This window comes from Zootoca vivipara, chromosome 6 (assembly GCF_965207765.1).
Source record: "Zootoca vivipara chromosome 6, rZooViv2.hap1.1, whole genome shotgun sequence".
Taxonomy (NCBI): domain Eukaryota; kingdom Metazoa; phylum Chordata; class Lepidosauria; order Squamata; family Lacertidae; genus Zootoca; species Zootoca vivipara.
Window position 1 is genome coordinate 72,899,920 of NC_142589.1, and position 19,671 is coordinate 72,919,590.

The 19,671-nt window shown below is 45.2% G+C and overlaps 1 protein-coding gene across 1 annotated transcript; it reads left to right on the top strand.

Moving 5' to 3' along the window:
• Positions 1–5,934: 5,934 nt before the first annotated feature.
• On the top strand, positions 5,935–19,301 carry LOC118087892 (phospholipase A2 inhibitor and Ly6/PLAUR domain-containing protein-like). Its single transcript, XM_035120957.3, has 6 exons — positions 5,935–6,050; positions 12,442–12,554; positions 13,429–13,536; positions 14,266–14,424; positions 17,761–17,889; positions 18,851–19,301. Exons 2-6 carry the CDS (start codon positions 12,509–12,511, stop codon positions 19,075–19,077), a joined length of 669 nt encoding a protein of 222 aa, XP_034976848.2. The 5' UTR covers positions 5,935–6,050; positions 12,442–12,508; the 3' UTR covers positions 19,078–19,301.
• The last annotated feature ends 370 nt before the right edge of the window (positions 19,302–19,671 follow it).

The following is a 19,671-nucleotide window of genomic DNA, read 5'->3' on the forward strand; positions in this document are numbered from 1 at the left end:
GAGAGCCCGCCCCCCCCCAATTCGCCGCAACACGGGGAAGACCAATGGCAGAGTAATTTCGTTGTTCCCGCAAGGGGACAATGACAATAAAGATATCTTATATCGTATGGCCAATGACTTCAAACAAAACAATCCCTTTAATGGGGAACCCTGGGATTGCCACCGTGGGGGGAGGGGCGCATGGGTCACAGCTTCATGGGAAACCCCCCCCCCCATTTTAGGGAAGAAAGACTAAAGGATTCCACCCAAGGCCTGAAACCGCCAAAGTTGTGACGTTTTGCTACGGGGAAGGCAAAACCTGCCAATGCAGGAAAATTCCATCCCTTGAACAGTAACCAGTGCCAGCATACCTGTGAAGCAGTGCCAGCATACCTGTGAAGAAGTTAACCTGCAAAAGAAGGCTTAAATGAGGGCGGGCGGGGTGGGAGAAGCTCTGGAACCGACTGTGACCCCCCAGGTAAGTTCCACCCTCTATTGTATGGGTGGGGAAGTCCCACCCCTTACCTGGCCAACTCCCCTGGCAACGTCTCCCCCACCAGGATTGGTTGACAGTCTGAGGTTGGGTGGAAACCTACAGGTATCTAGCTGGGGGGGGGGCAATGCCAGGCAAAACTGCTAGGAGCTGTGTAGGATCAGGGGTGCTGCGCGCGTCCACGCAAAGTACGCCCCCCGTTTTGATGTGGGGAGCGGTCATTGTAAACATTCCCCCCCTTTTGCTTCTTGAATTTTATTTTATACATTGCTTTGAGGCACATATGTATGACAATAAATAAATAAATAAATAAATAAATAAATAAATAAATAAGTTAGTTAGTTAGTTAATTAAAAGCAAACTCTTGTTAAGGAAATAGACCCCTGATTTGTGTGTGTGTGTGTGTGTTTGTGTGTATCTTCCTATATGTATAAAAATCTAAGGCTGTCTTCATGCAGCTCCCGTTGGAGGTTTTGTAGTGCCACATCACAATCTGGAATTACATGAAGTCAAGGTGGGACATGGGAGCAAAGGAGAAAGCAGACTGCTTTTTGGGTGGTCTTTGGCTGAGGGTCTGGGCAATTTTTAAAGTCTTTAAAAGTTCTTACACACCTTTGCCCTGGGTCCCCACTTCCTTGCAATGGTGCAGGGGGTGGGGACTCGTCTGTAGCAGGAAAATAAAGATCTTCCTTGCTTTCCTTCTACTGGTTCCTGTTTCCAATTCAGAAGATATACTTTATTAACAAGCAACACCCATCTATATATATGTAAAAATGTAACGTGTCCATGTTTGCGGGCATCCACTTTTCTCCAAAACCGCTTGACCGATTGAGTTGAAATTTTGACACAATGTTCCATTCCAATACGTGAATGTTTGCATAAACTAAAATTGTGTAGATGTCACATCTGTCACAGGTAAAAACATGATTTTAGGTAAAAAATATATAGCACCCTCCAGTGGACGTGAAATGAACAGACGCCATAGCCCCATCTGCTGGATGTTAAAGGAAAACATGCCTCAGCGATCCGGGGGGGGGGCTCTCCACAACCATACCCTCTGCTGGGAGAGGGAGGGCAGTAGGTAGGTCGGGAGCCAGGCCAGGTCTTGTCACTCCACACCTTCCACTACCCACAGTCGCTGCCGCCGCCACGAGACCCAGACCGGACCCTGCAGTTGCCTCTGCCTCTGCCTCCGATGCGAGAGGCAGGTCGCGCCTCGACTCTCTTCCCCTCCATCGGCAGCCAGAGAGGGAGACCGGCAGCCACCGGGGGAAATGGGAGACCCTCACCAAAAGTGCCTACAGGTAGCCCACCTCCCTGCCATAGCTGCCAAGTCATAGCTGCCATAGCTGGTTTAAGTCATAGCTGCCAAGTTTTCCCTTTTCTCGCGAGAAAGCCTATTTAGCATAAGGGAAAATCCCTTAAAAAAAGGGGATAACTTGGCAGCTATGCTCCCTGCTCGACCACCGGGATCCACCGGGGGACTCGCACAGAACCTACCCAAACTGTGCATGCTATATATGAGGGGTAAACAGAGAGGGTTCGGGGGGGGGGGAATGTTCACATCCTCCCCCTGTCCTGGGAAACGGGGACCCTAATTAGGCCACAGGAACGCGTGGCTGGTTACAGCTAGTATATGTATAAAATTCAGCAACTGAACTTAACCTTCGCTAATTGAACAAGATAACTGACAACCTTGCTTTTAAGATTGCCTCTGCTAAAACAGCCCTTTAGGAATGCAGCCAACCAGAATAACAATACAGTTTTGCTAAGTTTCTATTTCCCGTAACAACTTAAGTTTCAGTTTCCTGTTGAACTTCCTGGCAAGGACAGCCTCTAGTCTCCTAGACTACTGTCTCCAGCTGAAAACAAAATGGCTGAACAGTTTCATTCATTCTCCAGGGGATTAGAAAGAGTCATACTGTAGAAACAAAATTAAAAAATTCCTTCAGTAGCACCTTAAAGACCAACTAAGTTTTTATTTTGGTATGAGCTTTCGTGTGCATGCACACTTCTTCAGAGACACTGAAGCAGAAGTAACCAGACCCTTATGTATATTCAGAGGGTGTGTGGGGGGGTGAGAATATGTCTATCAATACCCACCAGCCATAGTGGCTATTTGTCTGTCTGTTTGTCGGACATGCATGCCTCTGAATACCTGAGGAAGAATAGGGAGGGAGGAATACTTACAGCATTTATAGTCCACCATTCATCTAAAAGTGTGGCTTACAAAAACTAGCTCCTTAATGTTCTGATTGTGGGCTTTCCCTTGCTTCCTGTAGGAAACAGGAAGTAGGACTAGACAGGCTTGTGACGTGATCCAGGAGGACTCTCTGTATTAGTTATTAAATTTCTATCCCACTCTTCCTTCCAATGGAGACAAACATCAACATGTTAAAACAGTACAGTGGAATCTTGGTTTTCAAGCGTCTCAGAAGCTGAAAGATTTGGAACCCGAATGCCAAAAACCCGGAAGTAATTGCTTCCGTTTTTGAATGCATCTCAGAAGTCGAATGGCTTCCAAGACGCGTTTCTCCATTTTATCAATGGATTTTGCTGACCGCCCATTGATCCTCGGTTTTTGAAAGTTTTGGAAGTCGAACAGTCTTCCGGAACAGATTACGTTTGGAAACCAAGGTTCTGCTGTACACTATAAATATACCTGAAACACTCAGGCCCCATCAGTGCTATAAATTTAAAGTACTATGGTACCATTTTATATAAGAAGAAGATGAAGATGAAGACGAAGACGAAGAAGAAGAGGAGGAGGAGGAAGAGTTTGGATTTGATATCCCACTTTATCACTAGCCGAAGGAGTCTCAAAGCGGCTAACATTCTCCTTTCCCTTCCTCTCCCACAACAAACACTCTGTGAGGTGAGTGGGGCTGTGAGACTTCAGAGAAGTGTGCCTAGCCCAAGGTCACCCAGCAGCTGCATGTGGAGGAGCGGAGACATGAACCCGGTCCCCCAGATTACAAGTCTACCGCTCTTAACCAGTACATCACACTGGCTCTATATAATAATAATAATAATAATAATAATAATAATAATAATAATAATAATTTATTCCCCACCCATCTGGCTGGGTTTCCCCCAGCCACTCTGGGCGGCTCCCAACAGAATATTACACAATAAAACATTAAACATTAAAAACTTCCCTAAACAGGACTGCCTTCAGATGTCTTCTAAAAGTCAGATAGTTGTTTATTTCCTTGACATCTGATGGGAGGGCGTTCCACAGGGCAGGCACCACCACTGAGAAAGCCCTCTGCCTAGTTCCCTGTAACCTCACTTTTTCACAGGGAGAGAATCGCCAGAAGGCCCTCCGAGTTCAACTCTCCTTGGTAATGGCTATTAGTAAGTATGGGTAAATGGAACCTCCATGTTCAGAGGCATAACAACAACAACAACAACAACAACAACAACAACATTTATACCCCACCCATCTGGCTGGGTTTCCCCAGCCACTCTGGGCGGCTTACAGCACACACAAAAAGTAAAACATTAGACATTAAAAACTTCCTGATGCAGGGCTGCCTTCAGATGTCTTCTAAAAGTCAGATACAGTCATACCTCGGTTTAAGTATGCTTCGGTTTGAGTACTTTCAGTTTAAGTACTCTGCGGACCTGTCTGCAATGGATTAATCCACTTTCCATTACTTTCAATGGGAAAGTTCACTTCAGGTTCAGTACGCTTCAGGTTAAGTATGGACTTCCAGAACCAATTACACTCATACTTCGGGTTAAGTACGCTTCAGGTTGAGTACTCCGTGGACCCGTCTGGAACAGATTAATCCACTTTCCATTACTTTCAATGGGAAAGTTCGCTTCAGGTTAAGTACGCTTCAGGTTAAGTACAGACGTCTGGAACCAATTGTGTACTTAAACCATAGCTGCCAAGTTATCCCTTTTTTAAAGGGATTTTCCCTTATGCTGAATAGGCTTCCTCGCGAGAAAAGGGAAAACTTGGCAGCTATGACTTAAACCGAGCATAGCTGCCAAGTTCTCCCTGTTTTAAAGGGAAATTCCCTTATGCTGAATAGGCTTCCTCGCGAGAAAAGGGAAAACTTGGCAGCTATGAAACCGAGGTACCACTGTAGTTGTTTATTTCCTTGACATCTGATGGGAGGGTGTTCCACGGGACAGGTGCCACTACCGAGAAGACCCTCTGCTTGGTTTAAACAGTCATGGCTTGCTACCACAAGTATCCTGGAAACTCTACCTTGTTAAAGGTGATGAGAGTTTTTAGAAGATCAGCTAGGGTTTTTAGAAGTCAGCTAGGGTCAGGATGGAAGGATGAGACTAATTCTTTCAGCTTATTCTCCCCTGCCCCACCTTTTTTTAAAAACTGAGCTTGCAGGCATGGCTTGCTGCAAAATGAAGGGACTTCTTTAGTCAGAAGGGCTACTTTACTCTTACATTCCTTTTGCAGGCACTGTGTGATGTGAGGGCGATCTGGCTGCGACATCTGTCACCCCATTGATCTCCAGGGTTGATTCGGCTGATCTGGCTGGCTAGGCGGGTGTCCCCTTCCTCCCTCACCACTCCATGTGCGTCCCTTCCAAAGCTGCACGCTTGGTGGAAGAGGACGGCCATCCCAGATAGAAGGAGTGTACCGTTCTTCGGTCAAGGGTATACGATAGCTGCGCTCCCCTGCTAGAACCTCCAAACAAGCACTGCCCTGTCCTGGAAACCTTTTTTTTTTTTTAAAACGAGAATGTTTACATCCATTGTTTTTTCTCCTTCCAGTTTGTTAGATTTCCCATACAATTATGGGAAATTCCTGGAAACCTTTTCTCATAATAAGAATGGGGGAAGAAATTCATTTCAGTTTGCGTTTTGGGGCAAACCTCCCTAAGCTGCATTTTTCGACGCAATATGCAAACCATTGAAATTCACAGTGCTCCAAATTTTGCAGCGTGGTTCTACAGCCAAGGAACATTTACAGAAATGTATATAGTAAAGTATTCACGGAAGTAATACATTAGTGAAAATTGCTGTGCGAAAGGTGTGTATCTTAGGCACAATTCCATCCAATATGTGTATATTTAGAAATAGTTGCATTAAAATGCTGATGAATGTTTATGAGAACTCTTTTTAAAATAATAAAAAAGTCTCCACACTAATGTAGAATTGTGAAGAACTGAACTTCAGAGAAAAAAAAAATAGAAACTGGGAGAAACCAAAATTGACAGATTTGCCTGTCCCTATCTCATGCGCTCCACCTTAAAACCTCTTCAAGTCAGGGCAGCCCCTCGCTTCCTTCTGGTGTTTGGAGGAAAACAGTCCTAAACAAACCATTGTTAGGACATTGGTTTCTCAGATTTCCCCTCAAGTTTGCCCAGATATTTCAACCACGTTTCCTTCTTTACCACACCTCACAATGAATCACAACGTCTCTCCTCCACCTTAAAAATCTCTCCCCGAAGCTGCCCTTTCTTCTCATATCTACTCCCTGCCCACTGATAGCGGGCACTTACTCACCTTTCCCTAGAGAGTATATATACACACACAACCAACCCAATGCCTCTCAGCTCTGCATAAAGATATCGCATCAACAAAGAAGGGGGAAAACCAGGTAAGAGAGGAACTCTTTGCTATGGATATTAGTCAACTTTACAGCCAGGACTTGCTGGTGCTTGGGAAGGGATGCTTGCCTAGGACCTGAACAGCAAAGGGAAGATATTTGGGAGGGTCTGTATGAAGCTGTTCTATGACATCCCAGCACAACTTGGTGCATTTACCCTCTGGGGACTCTTCCAGGGTGCATGACCCGTTTTGTGGTTTGCTGCCAGGAGCGTTGAGCTACAGAGTCTTCCTACACAGACATCCTAGAACATGCCTGGCACCCACCTGGTAGCTCTGCATGGCCAGAGGTGATCAGGAGTGGAAGGCAAGCTGTCTTTGCAACATCCTCACTCCTCCAGGCCATGATGGGCAAAACGTGGAACCACAGTGCTGCCCCATTCACTCACAATACCACTGGTTCACTGTGTACAGTCACATTTTTCTTCAGTCCCAGTTAGCTTGTTTACTCCTGCTCCAGAAGGTAGGACTTGAACCCATGTCTTCAAGTTATAAGAAAGGAGATTCTGACTAAACATCAGGAAGAACTTTTAAGAGCTGTTCTACCATGGAATGGACTCGCTTGGAAGGTGGTGGACTTTTCTTCCTTGGCGGTTTTTTAAGCAGAGGTTGGATGGCCTTGTGTAATGCATACTTTAATTGAGATTCCTGCATTGTAGGGGGTTGGAGTAGATGATGGGCAGGGTCCCTTCCAACTATATGATTCTATGAACTGATCATCCTGATTGGTATTTTATTTTCCATGGACATAGCCACCTTAGATTTCCACTAAAGAAAAGAAAACAAGTGGGGAGTTGTACTTCTGCAATCCTTTCAGTTCCCATGAGCATTCTGATATTTGCCGCTTGTTTCTCGGTGGACTCATTTTGGTCAATGTGGCTTTCAGCCACCAACAGCTGAGTTTGCTATTAGGGGAGGTCACCAAGCTTTTAATGCCTGTAGGCAGACATGCAAATCAAGGAAACTGTTGTGTGCAGCACACACATGCAGCAGCCTATTCTACTGGTTACTCGGTAGCCACCATTGCCTGGTTTCTCCAAGATTGAAAAATCAATGGAATTTTGATATCGGTGGTTGAAATCAGTGCAGTTGTTAAAGGTTCAGTCTTCTATCTTGATTCAAAATGGCATCCAGTCATATTCAAATATAGTTCAAAACCTGCCTCTTGATGTCAGGTACCATTTTGTAAAATTTAGTTACACCTGTCAATGCGATTTTGATAAGCTTCAGTCCAACCCCTCGATTCAAAATGGTCTCCTATTGCATCCAAATGAAAACTTGATTCCTGTTCTTGGGCACCATCATGAAAGAAAAATGGTTACAATATCTTAAGAGGTGTCCAAATGCACAGTGAACAGGGAAACAACTTCCCCTAAAAAAATGTATTTTTTCAAGTGTAATTTCAGTGGGGAGGTGAATCTGTGGGAACCAGGAAAGGTCACCAATCTGAATAGCTTTAAAAGGTGAGGGGTAGATAAACCAATGGTGGATGACTATCAGTGGCTACTAGTCATGATGGCTACATTATCACTAGTATCTGAGGTAGCATGCCTCTCAATTCCAGCTTTTGGTGATTCTGAGCAGGCAAAATAATAATAATAATAATAATAATAATAATAATAATAATAATAAATTTATTATTTATACCCCGCCCATCTGGTTGGGTTTCCCCAGCCACTCTGGGCGGCTCCCAAAAGAATATTAAAAACACGATAAAACATCAAACATTTAAAATTTCCCTAAACAGGGCTTCCTTCAGTTGTCTTCTAAAAGTCAGATACAGTGAAACCTCGGTTTATGCCTACCTCCGTTTACGCCTACCTCCGTTTTCCAACGCCGTGGACCCGGAAGTGTTTACATCCAGGTTCCGCGGCGTCAGATGCACAGATGCAATCTGTGGAGCTCACGCATGCGCAGAAGCAATCTGTGCATTGTGTGCGTGCGCAGAAGCGTGCCTTCAGCGAGCGAATGCCTCGGCGAGCGAACGCCTCCACGAAACGGATTGCGTTCACAAAGCGAGGTACCACTGTAGTTGTTTATTTCCTTGACATCTGATGGGAGGAAAGGGTTGGCGCTACTACCAAGAAGGCCTTCTGCCTGGTTCCTTGTAACCTCACTTCTCACGGTAAGGGAACCATCAGAAAGCCCTCAGAGCTGGACTTCAGTGTCCAGGCTGAATGAATGGGGGTAGAGATGCTCTTTCAGGTATACTGGGCTGAGGCCGTGCTGTTGCAGTCATGTTCTGTTTATCTGGGGTTCCCACAGGTACCTTGCCAGCCACTGTGAGGACAAAATGCTGGACTAGATAGGCTTTTGGTTTATCAGGGTCTATACATTTTCTGCATGACATCCCTTCATCAAGACACTATCCTGTTCCTCCAGTTCTTCCAACACTTCCTCATAGGACTTGGGGTCATAGCTGGTGTTACTTCTCCTCCAAGTGTGCCCATTGAAATCTATGGACATGACTTTGTCCCATTACTTTCAATGGGTATACTCTGAGTAGAACTTAGTTGGAGGCAACCCTTGGTTTCCAGATCTCTCAGTCGCCCTGGTCACCCTCCTTTAGACACTTTTTATTTTGTCATTCCTCCTTAGAATGTGAACCAGTGTTCTAGACCCAACACACTTACGTATAAATGCATGTGGATGAATATCAAGGTACCATGCAGTGCGCACTCCACTTTCTCATGCTCTGCGGTTGCCCATGTACTGCTGATAACACTGTTGATAGCTGTATGTTTGCCTAATGTATCTAAAAAGAACAAACACCTTCCTTGTTTTAAATGACATCAGGGCAACCTACGGCACAGTAAATGATGTTAGCAGCTCATGGCAGTGGGTGGAGAAGTCATGGGTTTCGGCTCAGGCAATGACATCACTGAGAGTGTTAGAGCACTGAGGTATATATATATAACCACCCCAGTGGGAAGATGTCAGGGGGAACAAGGCAAAATGTCTTTTTGTGGGCCCCGTCCTTTGATGGGGAGTAGTGCTGCAAGGCAGCAGCTGTGCTCCAATTGCAGGTGAGGGGAATCTTCGGCGCTCCAGATGCTGCTGAACTACAACTCCCATCAGTCTCAGGAAGGTTGGCCAATGGTCAGGGCTGACTGGCGTTCAGCAATATCTGGAGGCCAAAAGTTCCCCATACCTGATACAATACAACCTCTTGTTGGAGACTTTTAAAATACAGCGCATCTGACAAACACAAGGACCATGAAACCCAAGGATGGCTGTAGGTGTTTGTTTGACAAATCTTGGGAGAATTCAGTGGTGGTACATAAAACAGTGTTATGGGCTTGAGGTCAAGCCCAAGCCTTATGAGGAACAGTTGAAGGAGGTTGAAGGAAGAACTTTCTGACAGTAAAAGCTGTTCAACAGTGGAATGGGCTCCCTTGGAAGGTTGTGGACTCTCCTTCCTTGGAAGTTTTAAGCAGAGGTTGGATGGCCACCTGTCATGGCTGCTTTAGTTGAGATTCCTGCATTGCAGGGAATTATACTAGATGACCCTTGGGGTTCCTTCCAACTCTACAGTTCTATGATTCAGCATTTGTCCTCAGAGGGGTGCAAATCCCTTTGTTTGGACACCCTCCCCTTTCTTGTCAAAGGTTCCTTATCCATGACCCACCCTGAAATGCAGCAACCTGGCTTCCCTGAAAGGGAGTTCCATGTCCCTTTATCAGCACGGTAGACACGCCAGTCCTGATAAAGGACAAAATGCCAACATTGCAGTACCATTCACTGCCTCTCTCCGGTCTCTGCTTCTCATATAAGAACATAAGAAGTGTCTGCTGGATCAGGGCAATGGCCCGTCAAGCCCACCATCTAATTCTCACAGAGCTACACAGGTGCCAATGAGAAGCCTGCAAGCAGGACCCAAGCACAACAGCACTCTCCCCTCCTGTGGCTTCCAGCACCTGATATTCAGAAGCATTACTGTCTTAAACCATGGAGGCAGAGCATAGGCTTATACTCATGGATTTCTCCTATCCTCTTTGAAAGCTACCCAAGTTGGTGGCTATCATTACCTCCAAGGGGAGTAAATTCCATAGAATGTGCTTTCACTTGTCCTGAATCTTCCAACATTGCATTGGATGTCTATGAATTCTAGTGTTATGAGAGAGGGATAAAAAGTTTCCTCTATCTGCTCTCTCCATGCCATCTACTCTCAGCCTCACTGCTACCCCTCAGTTCAGATGACCCTCAAGCCCAGCAATGGCAGCCTTGAATGTCTTCCTTTCCTCTTGGCCTGTTGCCCCATCCATTCCTGCCATCTCCATCACATGGTTTTCAGCTGAAATGTTCTCTCCCCCCCCCTCTCTCAGAGAGATGTGTTTGCTATGAGGGTGTGACCCTCCTCTTGCTCTCAGGTGCTGTGCGTCCAACACAAGGCACATTCTCCTTGCATACACACTCCTCGCAGCACACGCCCTGGGGTCCTGCCCCAAATTGTTTAGCAAAGAGGGCAGGACAGTCATTTGTCTACTGGCCTTGCCAAGATATTCCCTTGGGTGGGAGCAAATGGGATTGCTATCTGAAATATTGCCACACAAACCGCAGAGAGCAGTTAACTATTAGTGACGGAAATTCACCTGCATTTTAGGGTGACTTTCTTCTAATATGCACATATTTCAATGCAATTTTGTCCGATACACCTATTTGTGCTAATGCATTTTCGTTCATTATTTTCACTAATAGATACATTTTAATGCACATTTTACCATAGTACCCTAGCAGTGTCATATGAACCTGCCTGGGTTTTGAGGTCTTCAGGGGAGGCCCTTTTCTCAGTCCTGCTACTCTCACAGCACTCTTGGTGGGGACACAGAAGAGGGCCTTCTCGGTGGCTGCTCCCAGACTTTAGAACTCCCTCCCCAGAGAAGTGAGACTAGCTCCCTCCTTGTTGTCCTTCTGCCGGTAGGTGAAGAACTTCTTGTTCCAACAGACCTTTGGGAGTTTACTGCTTTTAATGAAAGAGCTGGTGCTCTGCTGTTTTTATTGTAATAATTTGTATTGTTTTAATAGATTGATGTCAGGGGCTGGACTGAGGAGAAATGGTGGGGACCACCCCACTTCTCCTAAACCTTTCTGAGAACAGGAGGACAGTGTAGATTTAGAACAGTGGTTTGCAGAAGGGCATAGTTCAGAGGCTGCAGAGGGCAGAAGCTGGGAAATATTGGAAGAGGAACAGAAGGAAGAAGGAGAAGCACCAGGGGAGAGACAGCTGCCAGACTCAGTGTCCTTGGAAAGCATTCCTGACCCCTCCCCCCTCTCAGGACCAGGCAGGCATTGAGGATAGCAGAACAGAGAGCTCAGAGGCAGAAAGCTCAGATTAGCAAACACAGGAGTGACATAGAAGATGGAGGGGGGTGGGACTTTACTTGGAGCAACACCATTATTTAGGGAAGACTGCATTCCTTTGTCACTCTCTGTGAATTGAATAAATTGCTTGGTAAGAACTTTATCTTTTCTCTGTTTCTGGGCTGCCACTGTGGGAGGGATCCGATTCCCCGAAGCCTGACAATTATGTGTGTGTGTGTGTGTGTGTGTGTGTGTGTGTAGAGAGAGAGAGATTTAATTCTATCAATGCTTAATTTTTTATGTTTTTAGCAATTCCTATTTTTTATCTATAAGCCACCTTGAGTTCCTGTTTGGGGGAAAATGTGGGGTATAAAAAAATATGTAATATTAGTTATAACATCTGGAAGTCACACCTGCAGTAAAGCTTTAATATGGAGAGACCAAGGGGTGAAAAATCAGCAAGTAAAACAATACATTTTGCAAATTTATTTACCCTCAAATAGGGATGGGGACCCTGTGGGCCTCCAAATGCAGACAGACCCCAACTACCACCAGCTCCAGCTGGCATGGCCAAAAGTCAGGGATGATGGGAGTTGTTGTCCTGCCTGGTTATGAAGCTCACTGGATAGTTTTGAGCCAGCCACTGTCTTTCAAAATAGCTGTGAGGATGAAACATGGAGAGGGAGAACAACCTCTGTTACTTTGAGCTTCCTTGGAGGAAAAGCGTGATAGAAATGTAACAATAAAATTAAGCAAATAAATATCTGGAGGGCCAGAGCTGTCCTCCGTACATTATCACGAGTTATTTTGGAGGCAGGCTGAGAATGGAAAGAAAAAAGGAAAAGTAAGAAAAAAAGAAAAAAAAGGAGAATGCCATCCTCATTACTGCTTCAGATAGAATAATGCTTTGGCCCAGCTCTGCCAGAGAGAGATTTCAAAAATACAAAACCAAGACCATTGGAACTCAAAACCACATAACACACTAGAGTTGCTGTAACCACCATATTCTGTTTTGTTCATTTGCCTTCATGTTGATTCTCGATTGCTTTTTTTAAAAATCTCCCATCATTTTGGTGTTGCAGTTGCAGAAACCTCCTTTGTGGGATATTTTTCTTCCATTGACACCAGACTGCTTCAGTTCCCAGAATCATGAAGTTGTTTCTTCTCTATCTTTTTGCTGCCTTGATAGCTGCAGGTGAGTTGAATCATATTACTGAAACCTGGTGGGATGAAACTCATGACTGGAATGTAGCAACTGAGCTGTATAACTAGTTCAAAAGGAATAAACCAAACAGGAAGGGAGGAAGAGTAGCATTATATGTAAAGGATGTGTACACTTGTGAATAAACCTATGACCTGGAACATGGAAAACAGATTGAGAGAATAGGGGTAAAAATTGTAGGAGAGAGAAATAGTGACCTTACTGTGGAGGGTCTGCTATAGGCTGCCAAGCCAGACAGAAGACTTGGATGATGTCTTCGTAGAGCAGACTACCAAACATTGACATAGGAGAGATATAGTAATCATAGGAGGAGATGGCCTGGAGACAGAGGCTCAAAAGGCTTTAGTCTGCAACCAGCCTTTGTCAGAAGAAGCTGCTCATTGGGATCTGTCCATGGTCCTGAAGCTGCATTCTCTGTCATTGGACCAGAATGCAACAGCAGAGTCCTCTTGCAGGGGACTATGGCAACACATTTAAAGTGCTATGAACTTTAAGCAGCCATGGCTTCACCGCAAGAATCTCCCAGAGTGGTTTAACAATCAATCCAGCATAGCTCTGTGAGGGCAATAGGCGCCTCCTAAGAACTTTCAGCACCCTTTGCAAACTGCAGAATTCTTCGAGGGGAAGTCACATCACTACACTTTAAATGCATGGAGTTAATGAGGCCTAGGTTGTGCTGTTGTGACTGGGTCTGGTGACTGCAGCAGTGGCACATAATCCTGAATTCCTCAAAGAAAGGTTGGGATTAGAAAACAAAATAGAAACAAAGGAAATAAGAACCAGTGTTGCTCATCATCGTGATAGTTGCTATTGTTGACTGTTTTCAATGTTATTATCTTCCCCTCAGCAAACTCTCTGGAATGTGTCTGTACTCCTGGTACAAAAGAGTGTCAAAACAATGCTTGTACAGTTGATGGAGGATCCTGCATTTCAGCGGAATGGAATTTTACAATATGTAGGTCAATGTGTCCCTGGGGACATTTCCAGATAACACTAAAAGAAGCCTTTCTAGAAACCTAATTAAAAGGTGGGGGGAGGGGGGAGGAGGAATGCAGCAAGGATTGTTATGAATCTGAAGAACATGTCAAATACCAGTTGCACTGTCCGAATAGTGTGAACCACCAGCATATTACAGATGGAATCAGCTACACTATTGTGAACATGGTTGCCCTTACATGAAAGATCACTGCTGACCACAAGTTTGAATACATCAGTGCTTGATTATGTGCATTTGCGGTACATTTGAATGAAGGGGTGGGTAAACTCAGGTCTAGGGGCCAAGGGCAGTCCTCTTTCTCTGGCCCTCCGGTCTCTCCCCAGGCCCCACTCATTCTGCCCAGGCAACACCCCTCACCGGTCCTCCTCCATGCCCTCTTCAGTTTGGAAGTGACCCTGAACTAGTTTGCCTGGAGGTAGAACAATGTGTGTAGAACCCCCTGACTTTTGCATGGCTGGAATCTAGCCTAGGGCACAAAGATACGAGTCACACCTGCAGGTCTGCCCACTTTTACCCCTGGTCCCTCCCACCCCTAGCATTTGTTGACGATAGGCTGCGACCCTCAGGCTGAAAAAGTTTCCCCTCCGCTGCTTTAATGGATGGGTGATATTGTTTGGTCATTGGTTTTAACACATTATTTTTTAATCTCCCTAACTCTCTTCTGTTTCCTTCCTCTTTTTTTTGAAGCCAAAGCAAGACTCATAAGCGAATTCAGAGGCTGTGAAGGCAACAAGGCCCGTTTCGATGCATGCAAAGCAGGGGACTTGGTCTTCACAGCAGGGACAAATTTTACCTGGAACTCTGTATGCTGCAAAACGAAAAACTGCAATAATGTTAGACCTGCAGGTATGTGGGGTCCAGAACTGATTAAGGCTGAGTAGGAGTCTCAGAAATGAGTATATCAAATTTATTTTCCTATCCCAGGAATCCTAACTGAAGGGCAATAGGGAAGTTATTTACACTGCATACTAAGTAAGTGAAATTGAGAGTGAAGCACCCATAAGAAAAGTTTAAGAGCTTTCTTGTATTGATGATTGTGAATAGACCTATTGCCCTGGCTTTGCACAATGTGATGAAAGGACTTGCTGTGCTTTGATAGCTGCAAGTCTCTCTCCAGCCTTTGGAATGTCACATCATTCAGGTAGTGTGAGAGGCAGAGGAAAATTCTGTTGCTGTTTTAAGTCAGCCAGAGAGTGGGGAGTTTATCTGGAGGATATCTGTGATGCACCAAGCTGGGCAGGGCTACAACTTGTGCTTTGGAGATGCAAGTAGGGTTGCCGACTGCTGAGTTGGCCAATGTAGATGTTCTTTCTGAAGCAGTTTTATCTGCAGGAGTGAGCAGGTGACCAGGGGATAGCTCTGTACCATGAAAACCTTCACCTGATGATTCAGTACCCCAAATCAGTGCAAGGAAGAGAGAGGGAGAGGGAAAGAGAGGGTTGGGGAAGGGATGGGGACAAGTTAGCCAGGTCCCTTTCTGGCCGGTTGGCATTTCCTGGGTGCAGGATAAGCTTCTGTGCTGCCTGTGTTAGGAATGTATGTGCTTTCAACATGCCCTGCTCATATTTTGCCAAAGACACGGACGGTCTGGGAATCAGTGTGTTTTTACATGAGTAGAATGTGTGCTTTTATTTAAAATGCATTTCTGGGTTTTTTGTGGGGCATAGGAATTTGTTCACCCCCCCAAAAAAAATAGCCTGGCCCACCACATGGTCTGAGGGACAGTAGACCGGCCCACGGCTGAAAAAGGTTGCTGACCCCTGCACAAGAGGCCTCACCTGGATTGGCAGCATAAAGCAAATTAGCCCCTTGGTTGGGGGGGGGGAATCACTCAGATCATCTGTGTAGCAAAAAGGGAAGAAACCTTCATGTACAGCTGATTGGTGCAGTGTCCTTGTTTATAGGAGCAATAACAAAACAAACAAAAATTGTTTATAGGAGTGAGAATAAAGGAAGAGTTATTTAGAATTACAGATTGTCTGATTTTAGTTGTGCCTTTGTTTTTTTGGTCACTTTGAAATTTTACTCCCTTCTCCTTTGGGATTCCTGAAAGGTGAGGGAAGTTATTACACAACATTGGGTAGGGAATGGTTTGTATGGGATGCACAATCTCTGCTGTTCTATATGTCACAGTGTTGCATCTTTGCTGTTTTTGGAACAAATTTAGAAAATAAAATTAATTCTAACAATAATAAGCAATAGTAATTATAATGATACACTGCAGAAACACTTATTTATGCAGGCATCCCCTTGACTTCAGCCTTCTGTTTTGAATGTTATGTTATCTTAATGGGATTGTGCTTTTTATTGCATTTATTAATGATGCAGGTATATTTCTTTAATGCCATTAATGAGATTGTCAAATTGTGCATTTCGATCGAGGATGTTAACATTTTAATGCTTTTCATGACTGGTCTCCATTCTCCGTGCATATTATGGCATCAAGCAGTATGTAAATTAATAAATTGCCACAAGAAGAATAAAAGAAAAAGGAAGCAAGGTGGAGTAGGACTGAAATGAAACTTCTATTTGGGGAGAGAAAGTGCATCTGGCCACCATCTTTTCTCCTCTAGAGTTCACAGAGAAGAATTCTGTAGTATGATGGACCAAGGAGGCTTGCTTAAGCTGTAGGGCTCATCCAGCTCAGTGCTGTCTACTCCATAGGTGGGGCGGTAGGCATCAACTCCTAGTGCCCAGCTCTTTTGAGCCCTCCAAATTATTATTTTTTGGGGAGAAGGGCAGCCTCCCTTGTTTAGAACCATTGGGGGGCGAGGCCAAGTGTGGAGCTGAGTGCAGTGCAGATTCAGTGGTCGGCTCCTCCTGCTGCTGCGGAGGGGAAGGAGCAGGAAAGCAGCCCCCAGCGGGTGGTGGTGGCAGGAGGAGGAAGAGGAGGCTGGTTGTGGAGCCGAGCATGGCACAGCTTCAGTGGCTGCTCCCTCTCCTGCCACTGCCACGTAAGGGAAAGATGTGCAGCTCCCAACCTGTGGCATCAGCAAGAGACAGAGGAGACTGGGTGCAAGAGAGGAGGAGCCGCGGGCCTTCTCGGTAGTGGTGCCTGCCCTGTGGAATGCACTCCCACCAGAAGTCAATGAAATAAACAACTATTCAGATCCAGCCAAATGGGTGGGGTATAAATATATTATTATTATTATTATTATTATTAAAGCTGCACCGCTGCCACATTGGCTCCTGCTACTGCTGCTCAAGGATTTCAGAGTAGGGACATCTCCAGCCGTACTTGGAGAGGTCGGGACTTTCTGCATCCAAAACCTGTGCTCTACCATTCAGTTTTCCCACAAAATAATGGAAGGTCCTGTGACACCATAATATAGGAACATAGAACAAAGGAAGATGCATTTTACTGACTCAGATGGCTGGTCCCTCATGATCTTGCTCAGTATTGTCTACACTGACTGGCAGTGACTCGCCAGGATTTCAGACAAGGCTGTCTCCCTGCCCCATCTTGAGGTGCTAGAGATCAAATGCAGCACAGATGTTCTACCACTGAGCTCTGGCTCTTAGTAGCATCGGTCTAAGGGCATTTCTGGGCAGGACTGGCTCAAGACAACTTACTGCCTGCCTTGAGGGACAATATTGTCCCCCGCCCCCCTCATTCCACATAGGCACACAAGAAGAGCCTGTTGCATCAGGCCAATGACCCAGCTAGTCTAGCATCATATTCTCACAGTGGCCAACCAGATGCTTGTGAAAAGCCAGCAAGTGCAACACTTGTGATTAGCAGCACCAGTGGAGATAGAGTGATCTCACTTCAACCCTGCAGGCCAGGTAGCATCCTCCACTGCAACTGAGGGCAGTACCCTAGCTGAAGGAAATGGTACACACAGTTCTGTTGTTCAGCATCTCCTGGCCACTCACTGCAGCTCCTGCCTGAGGCAACTGTCTCACTCTGTCTTATGGAAAGGCTGCCTACCAGTAGGGGAACTATACGCATTGGTTAAAATAGTTCTTGTTTATTAAAAGGACCAACCACAACCCAAGGAAGTGGGAGGCCTGGGCAGTTCAGAAAATATTTGATGCCCACCCCACACCAAATTGAGAAATTTCATGCCTTTTCCATTTTCCCCAACTGCAAAAGGGGAGGGTTGTTGTTGTTGTTTTTGCAGAGTGTTTTCCCCTCCAGTTCAGCAGTATGTTTCATCACTCGTGTCATCACTGTTGCAGTAAACACCACCGTCACCAGGAAGGTGTGCCCTACATGCTTCGTTTTCAGCGATAAGCCCTGCCATGGTAAGAAGGAAAACTGCACTGGATCCCAAGACTACTGCCTCACCATTTCTGGGGATTTCCAAGGTAAATGAGAATGCGGTATGCTGATTGAGGATTATTCATCATTGTTCCATATTAATCCCAAGGAGTTTAGCTTCTCCCCTATTCTCTTGGCAGTTCTATGGTGGGTGAGGCTGAAAGGGAATAACTGACCCAAGTCCAGCTCTTTCAACCCAGACCTTAAGCAGGTCCTCATAAGTACTGCACCAAACTGACTCTACAATGGAGGAGTTTAGGCTTATCCACAGGTGAACTCTGTGCCAAAACCCAACCCTTGTTCTACATCAAAGCAAGCCCATGAATTCCGGTTTCTCTCAGTTTTCAATTTTACCCTTCTTAAGTTCAGTCACATTCTGCATCAGTTTGTGATTGGAAAAAATAATACAGTACTCATTGAAATGGATGTGAGAAACTTAGACCCATTAGTTTCAGTGAGCTCATTCTGAGTGGAACTTGGCTGGAGACAACCCTTTGTACATAGAGCGGGTAGAAGCAAAGGAGACCCAATTGCTGAAATGCAGTCACCCATCATCTTAGCTTCCCAGACATAGCCCTTAAATGGAGCAAAAATACAGAAAGAAATGTCAGTTTAAAACACTTGCAGCTTTCCATCTAGAGACAGTCCCTAAAGCTAAAGGCTTATGTTAGAATTTGCTGTTTCCTCAGCCCAATGTGTATTTCTTTTGTATCCTGAGACCCACCATGATTTCCTCAAGTTTCATCTGGTTCCAAAACATATCCTTCAACTCCCTTGGTTCCAAATCCACAAAACCCATGGAAGTACTTGGGTCTGAGTCCCAACTGCAGACTTTGCCCATGTGCAATTTTACCACCTACCTATTTGTTCCCTGCACAGGCTGGGTTTAAATAAGTTAACCCCACAATTCCCCAATTAAGCTACATGCAAGAATTTTATTTTTCACAACTGTCAATTTCCTTCACAGCAGGGATGATACCATTTCTTTCCCGCATTGTCCTTTTGCAGATTATACACATCCATCTACGGCCTTTTTTGGGCAAGGCTGTGCTACTCACGCAGCAAAAATCCTTGTCAAGGGCACCAAAATGACCTTTGGAGAGGTTGACATCTCGATCGCCACCAGCCACATAGAGAAAGCAAAAGATGGAGCCAGCCTGGTATCCGGGAGCATTGCTTTCACCGTTCTCGTGCCCTATCTCCTTGGGCTCCTGCTGGACAAATTCCTTTACTGATTCCATTTGGTTCAAGGCGTCTTCCTCAGCCAAGCTGGGAAAAGCATCTCCAATGCAATGCAACAAAAGAAGGCGCCGTTCCTAGAAGTTCAGGCTCCAGCATCTGCTAATGTCTGTTTGCAGGCTTGCATTTGATTTCAAAGAGCAAATTAGTTAAATTAAGGGGGATCCTAATGCATCTGTCTTTGTGTGTGTGTGTGGTGTGCACGCACCCCTGTATGCATGAGAATGTGTAAGTTGGGAAACTATTTGCATGAGGGATGATGAATGAGTCATTGGCCCTCCAGATGTTGTTGGATGTTCATCAGACCCAGCCAGTACAGTCAATGATCATGGATGATGTGAGCTGGTGTCTAACCACATCTGGAGGGCTGTAGGCACCCCATCCCTGGATTACAGAAACATTATGCCTCTCTACTCAGAAAGGAGTCTCATTGGGTTGCCTGGGATTGGCTCCCAGGTAAGTGTGCACAGGAGTGCCATGTTAGCTGATTAAGCAAATAAGTTTTAACTGATTTTAACTGATCAACTCAAAATTGCATAAAACAACAGTTTCAAAAGGTGGAGCATATTTTACTTGTTTTTTTTTAAGAT

Coding starts and splice junctions, on each gene's coding strand:
- LOC118087892 (XM_035120957.3), top strand. CDS start 12,509: ATGAAGTTGTTTCTTCTCTATCTTTTTGCTGCCTTGATAGCTGCAG. Junction 14,425..17,760: donor CAATAATGTTAGACCTGCAG/GTATGTGGGGTC, acceptor TCACTGTTGCAG/TAAACACCACCGTCACCAGG. Junction 17,890..18,850: donor CATTTCTGGGGATTTCCAAG/GTAAATGAGAAT, acceptor GTCCTTTTGCAG/ATTATACACATCCATCTACG.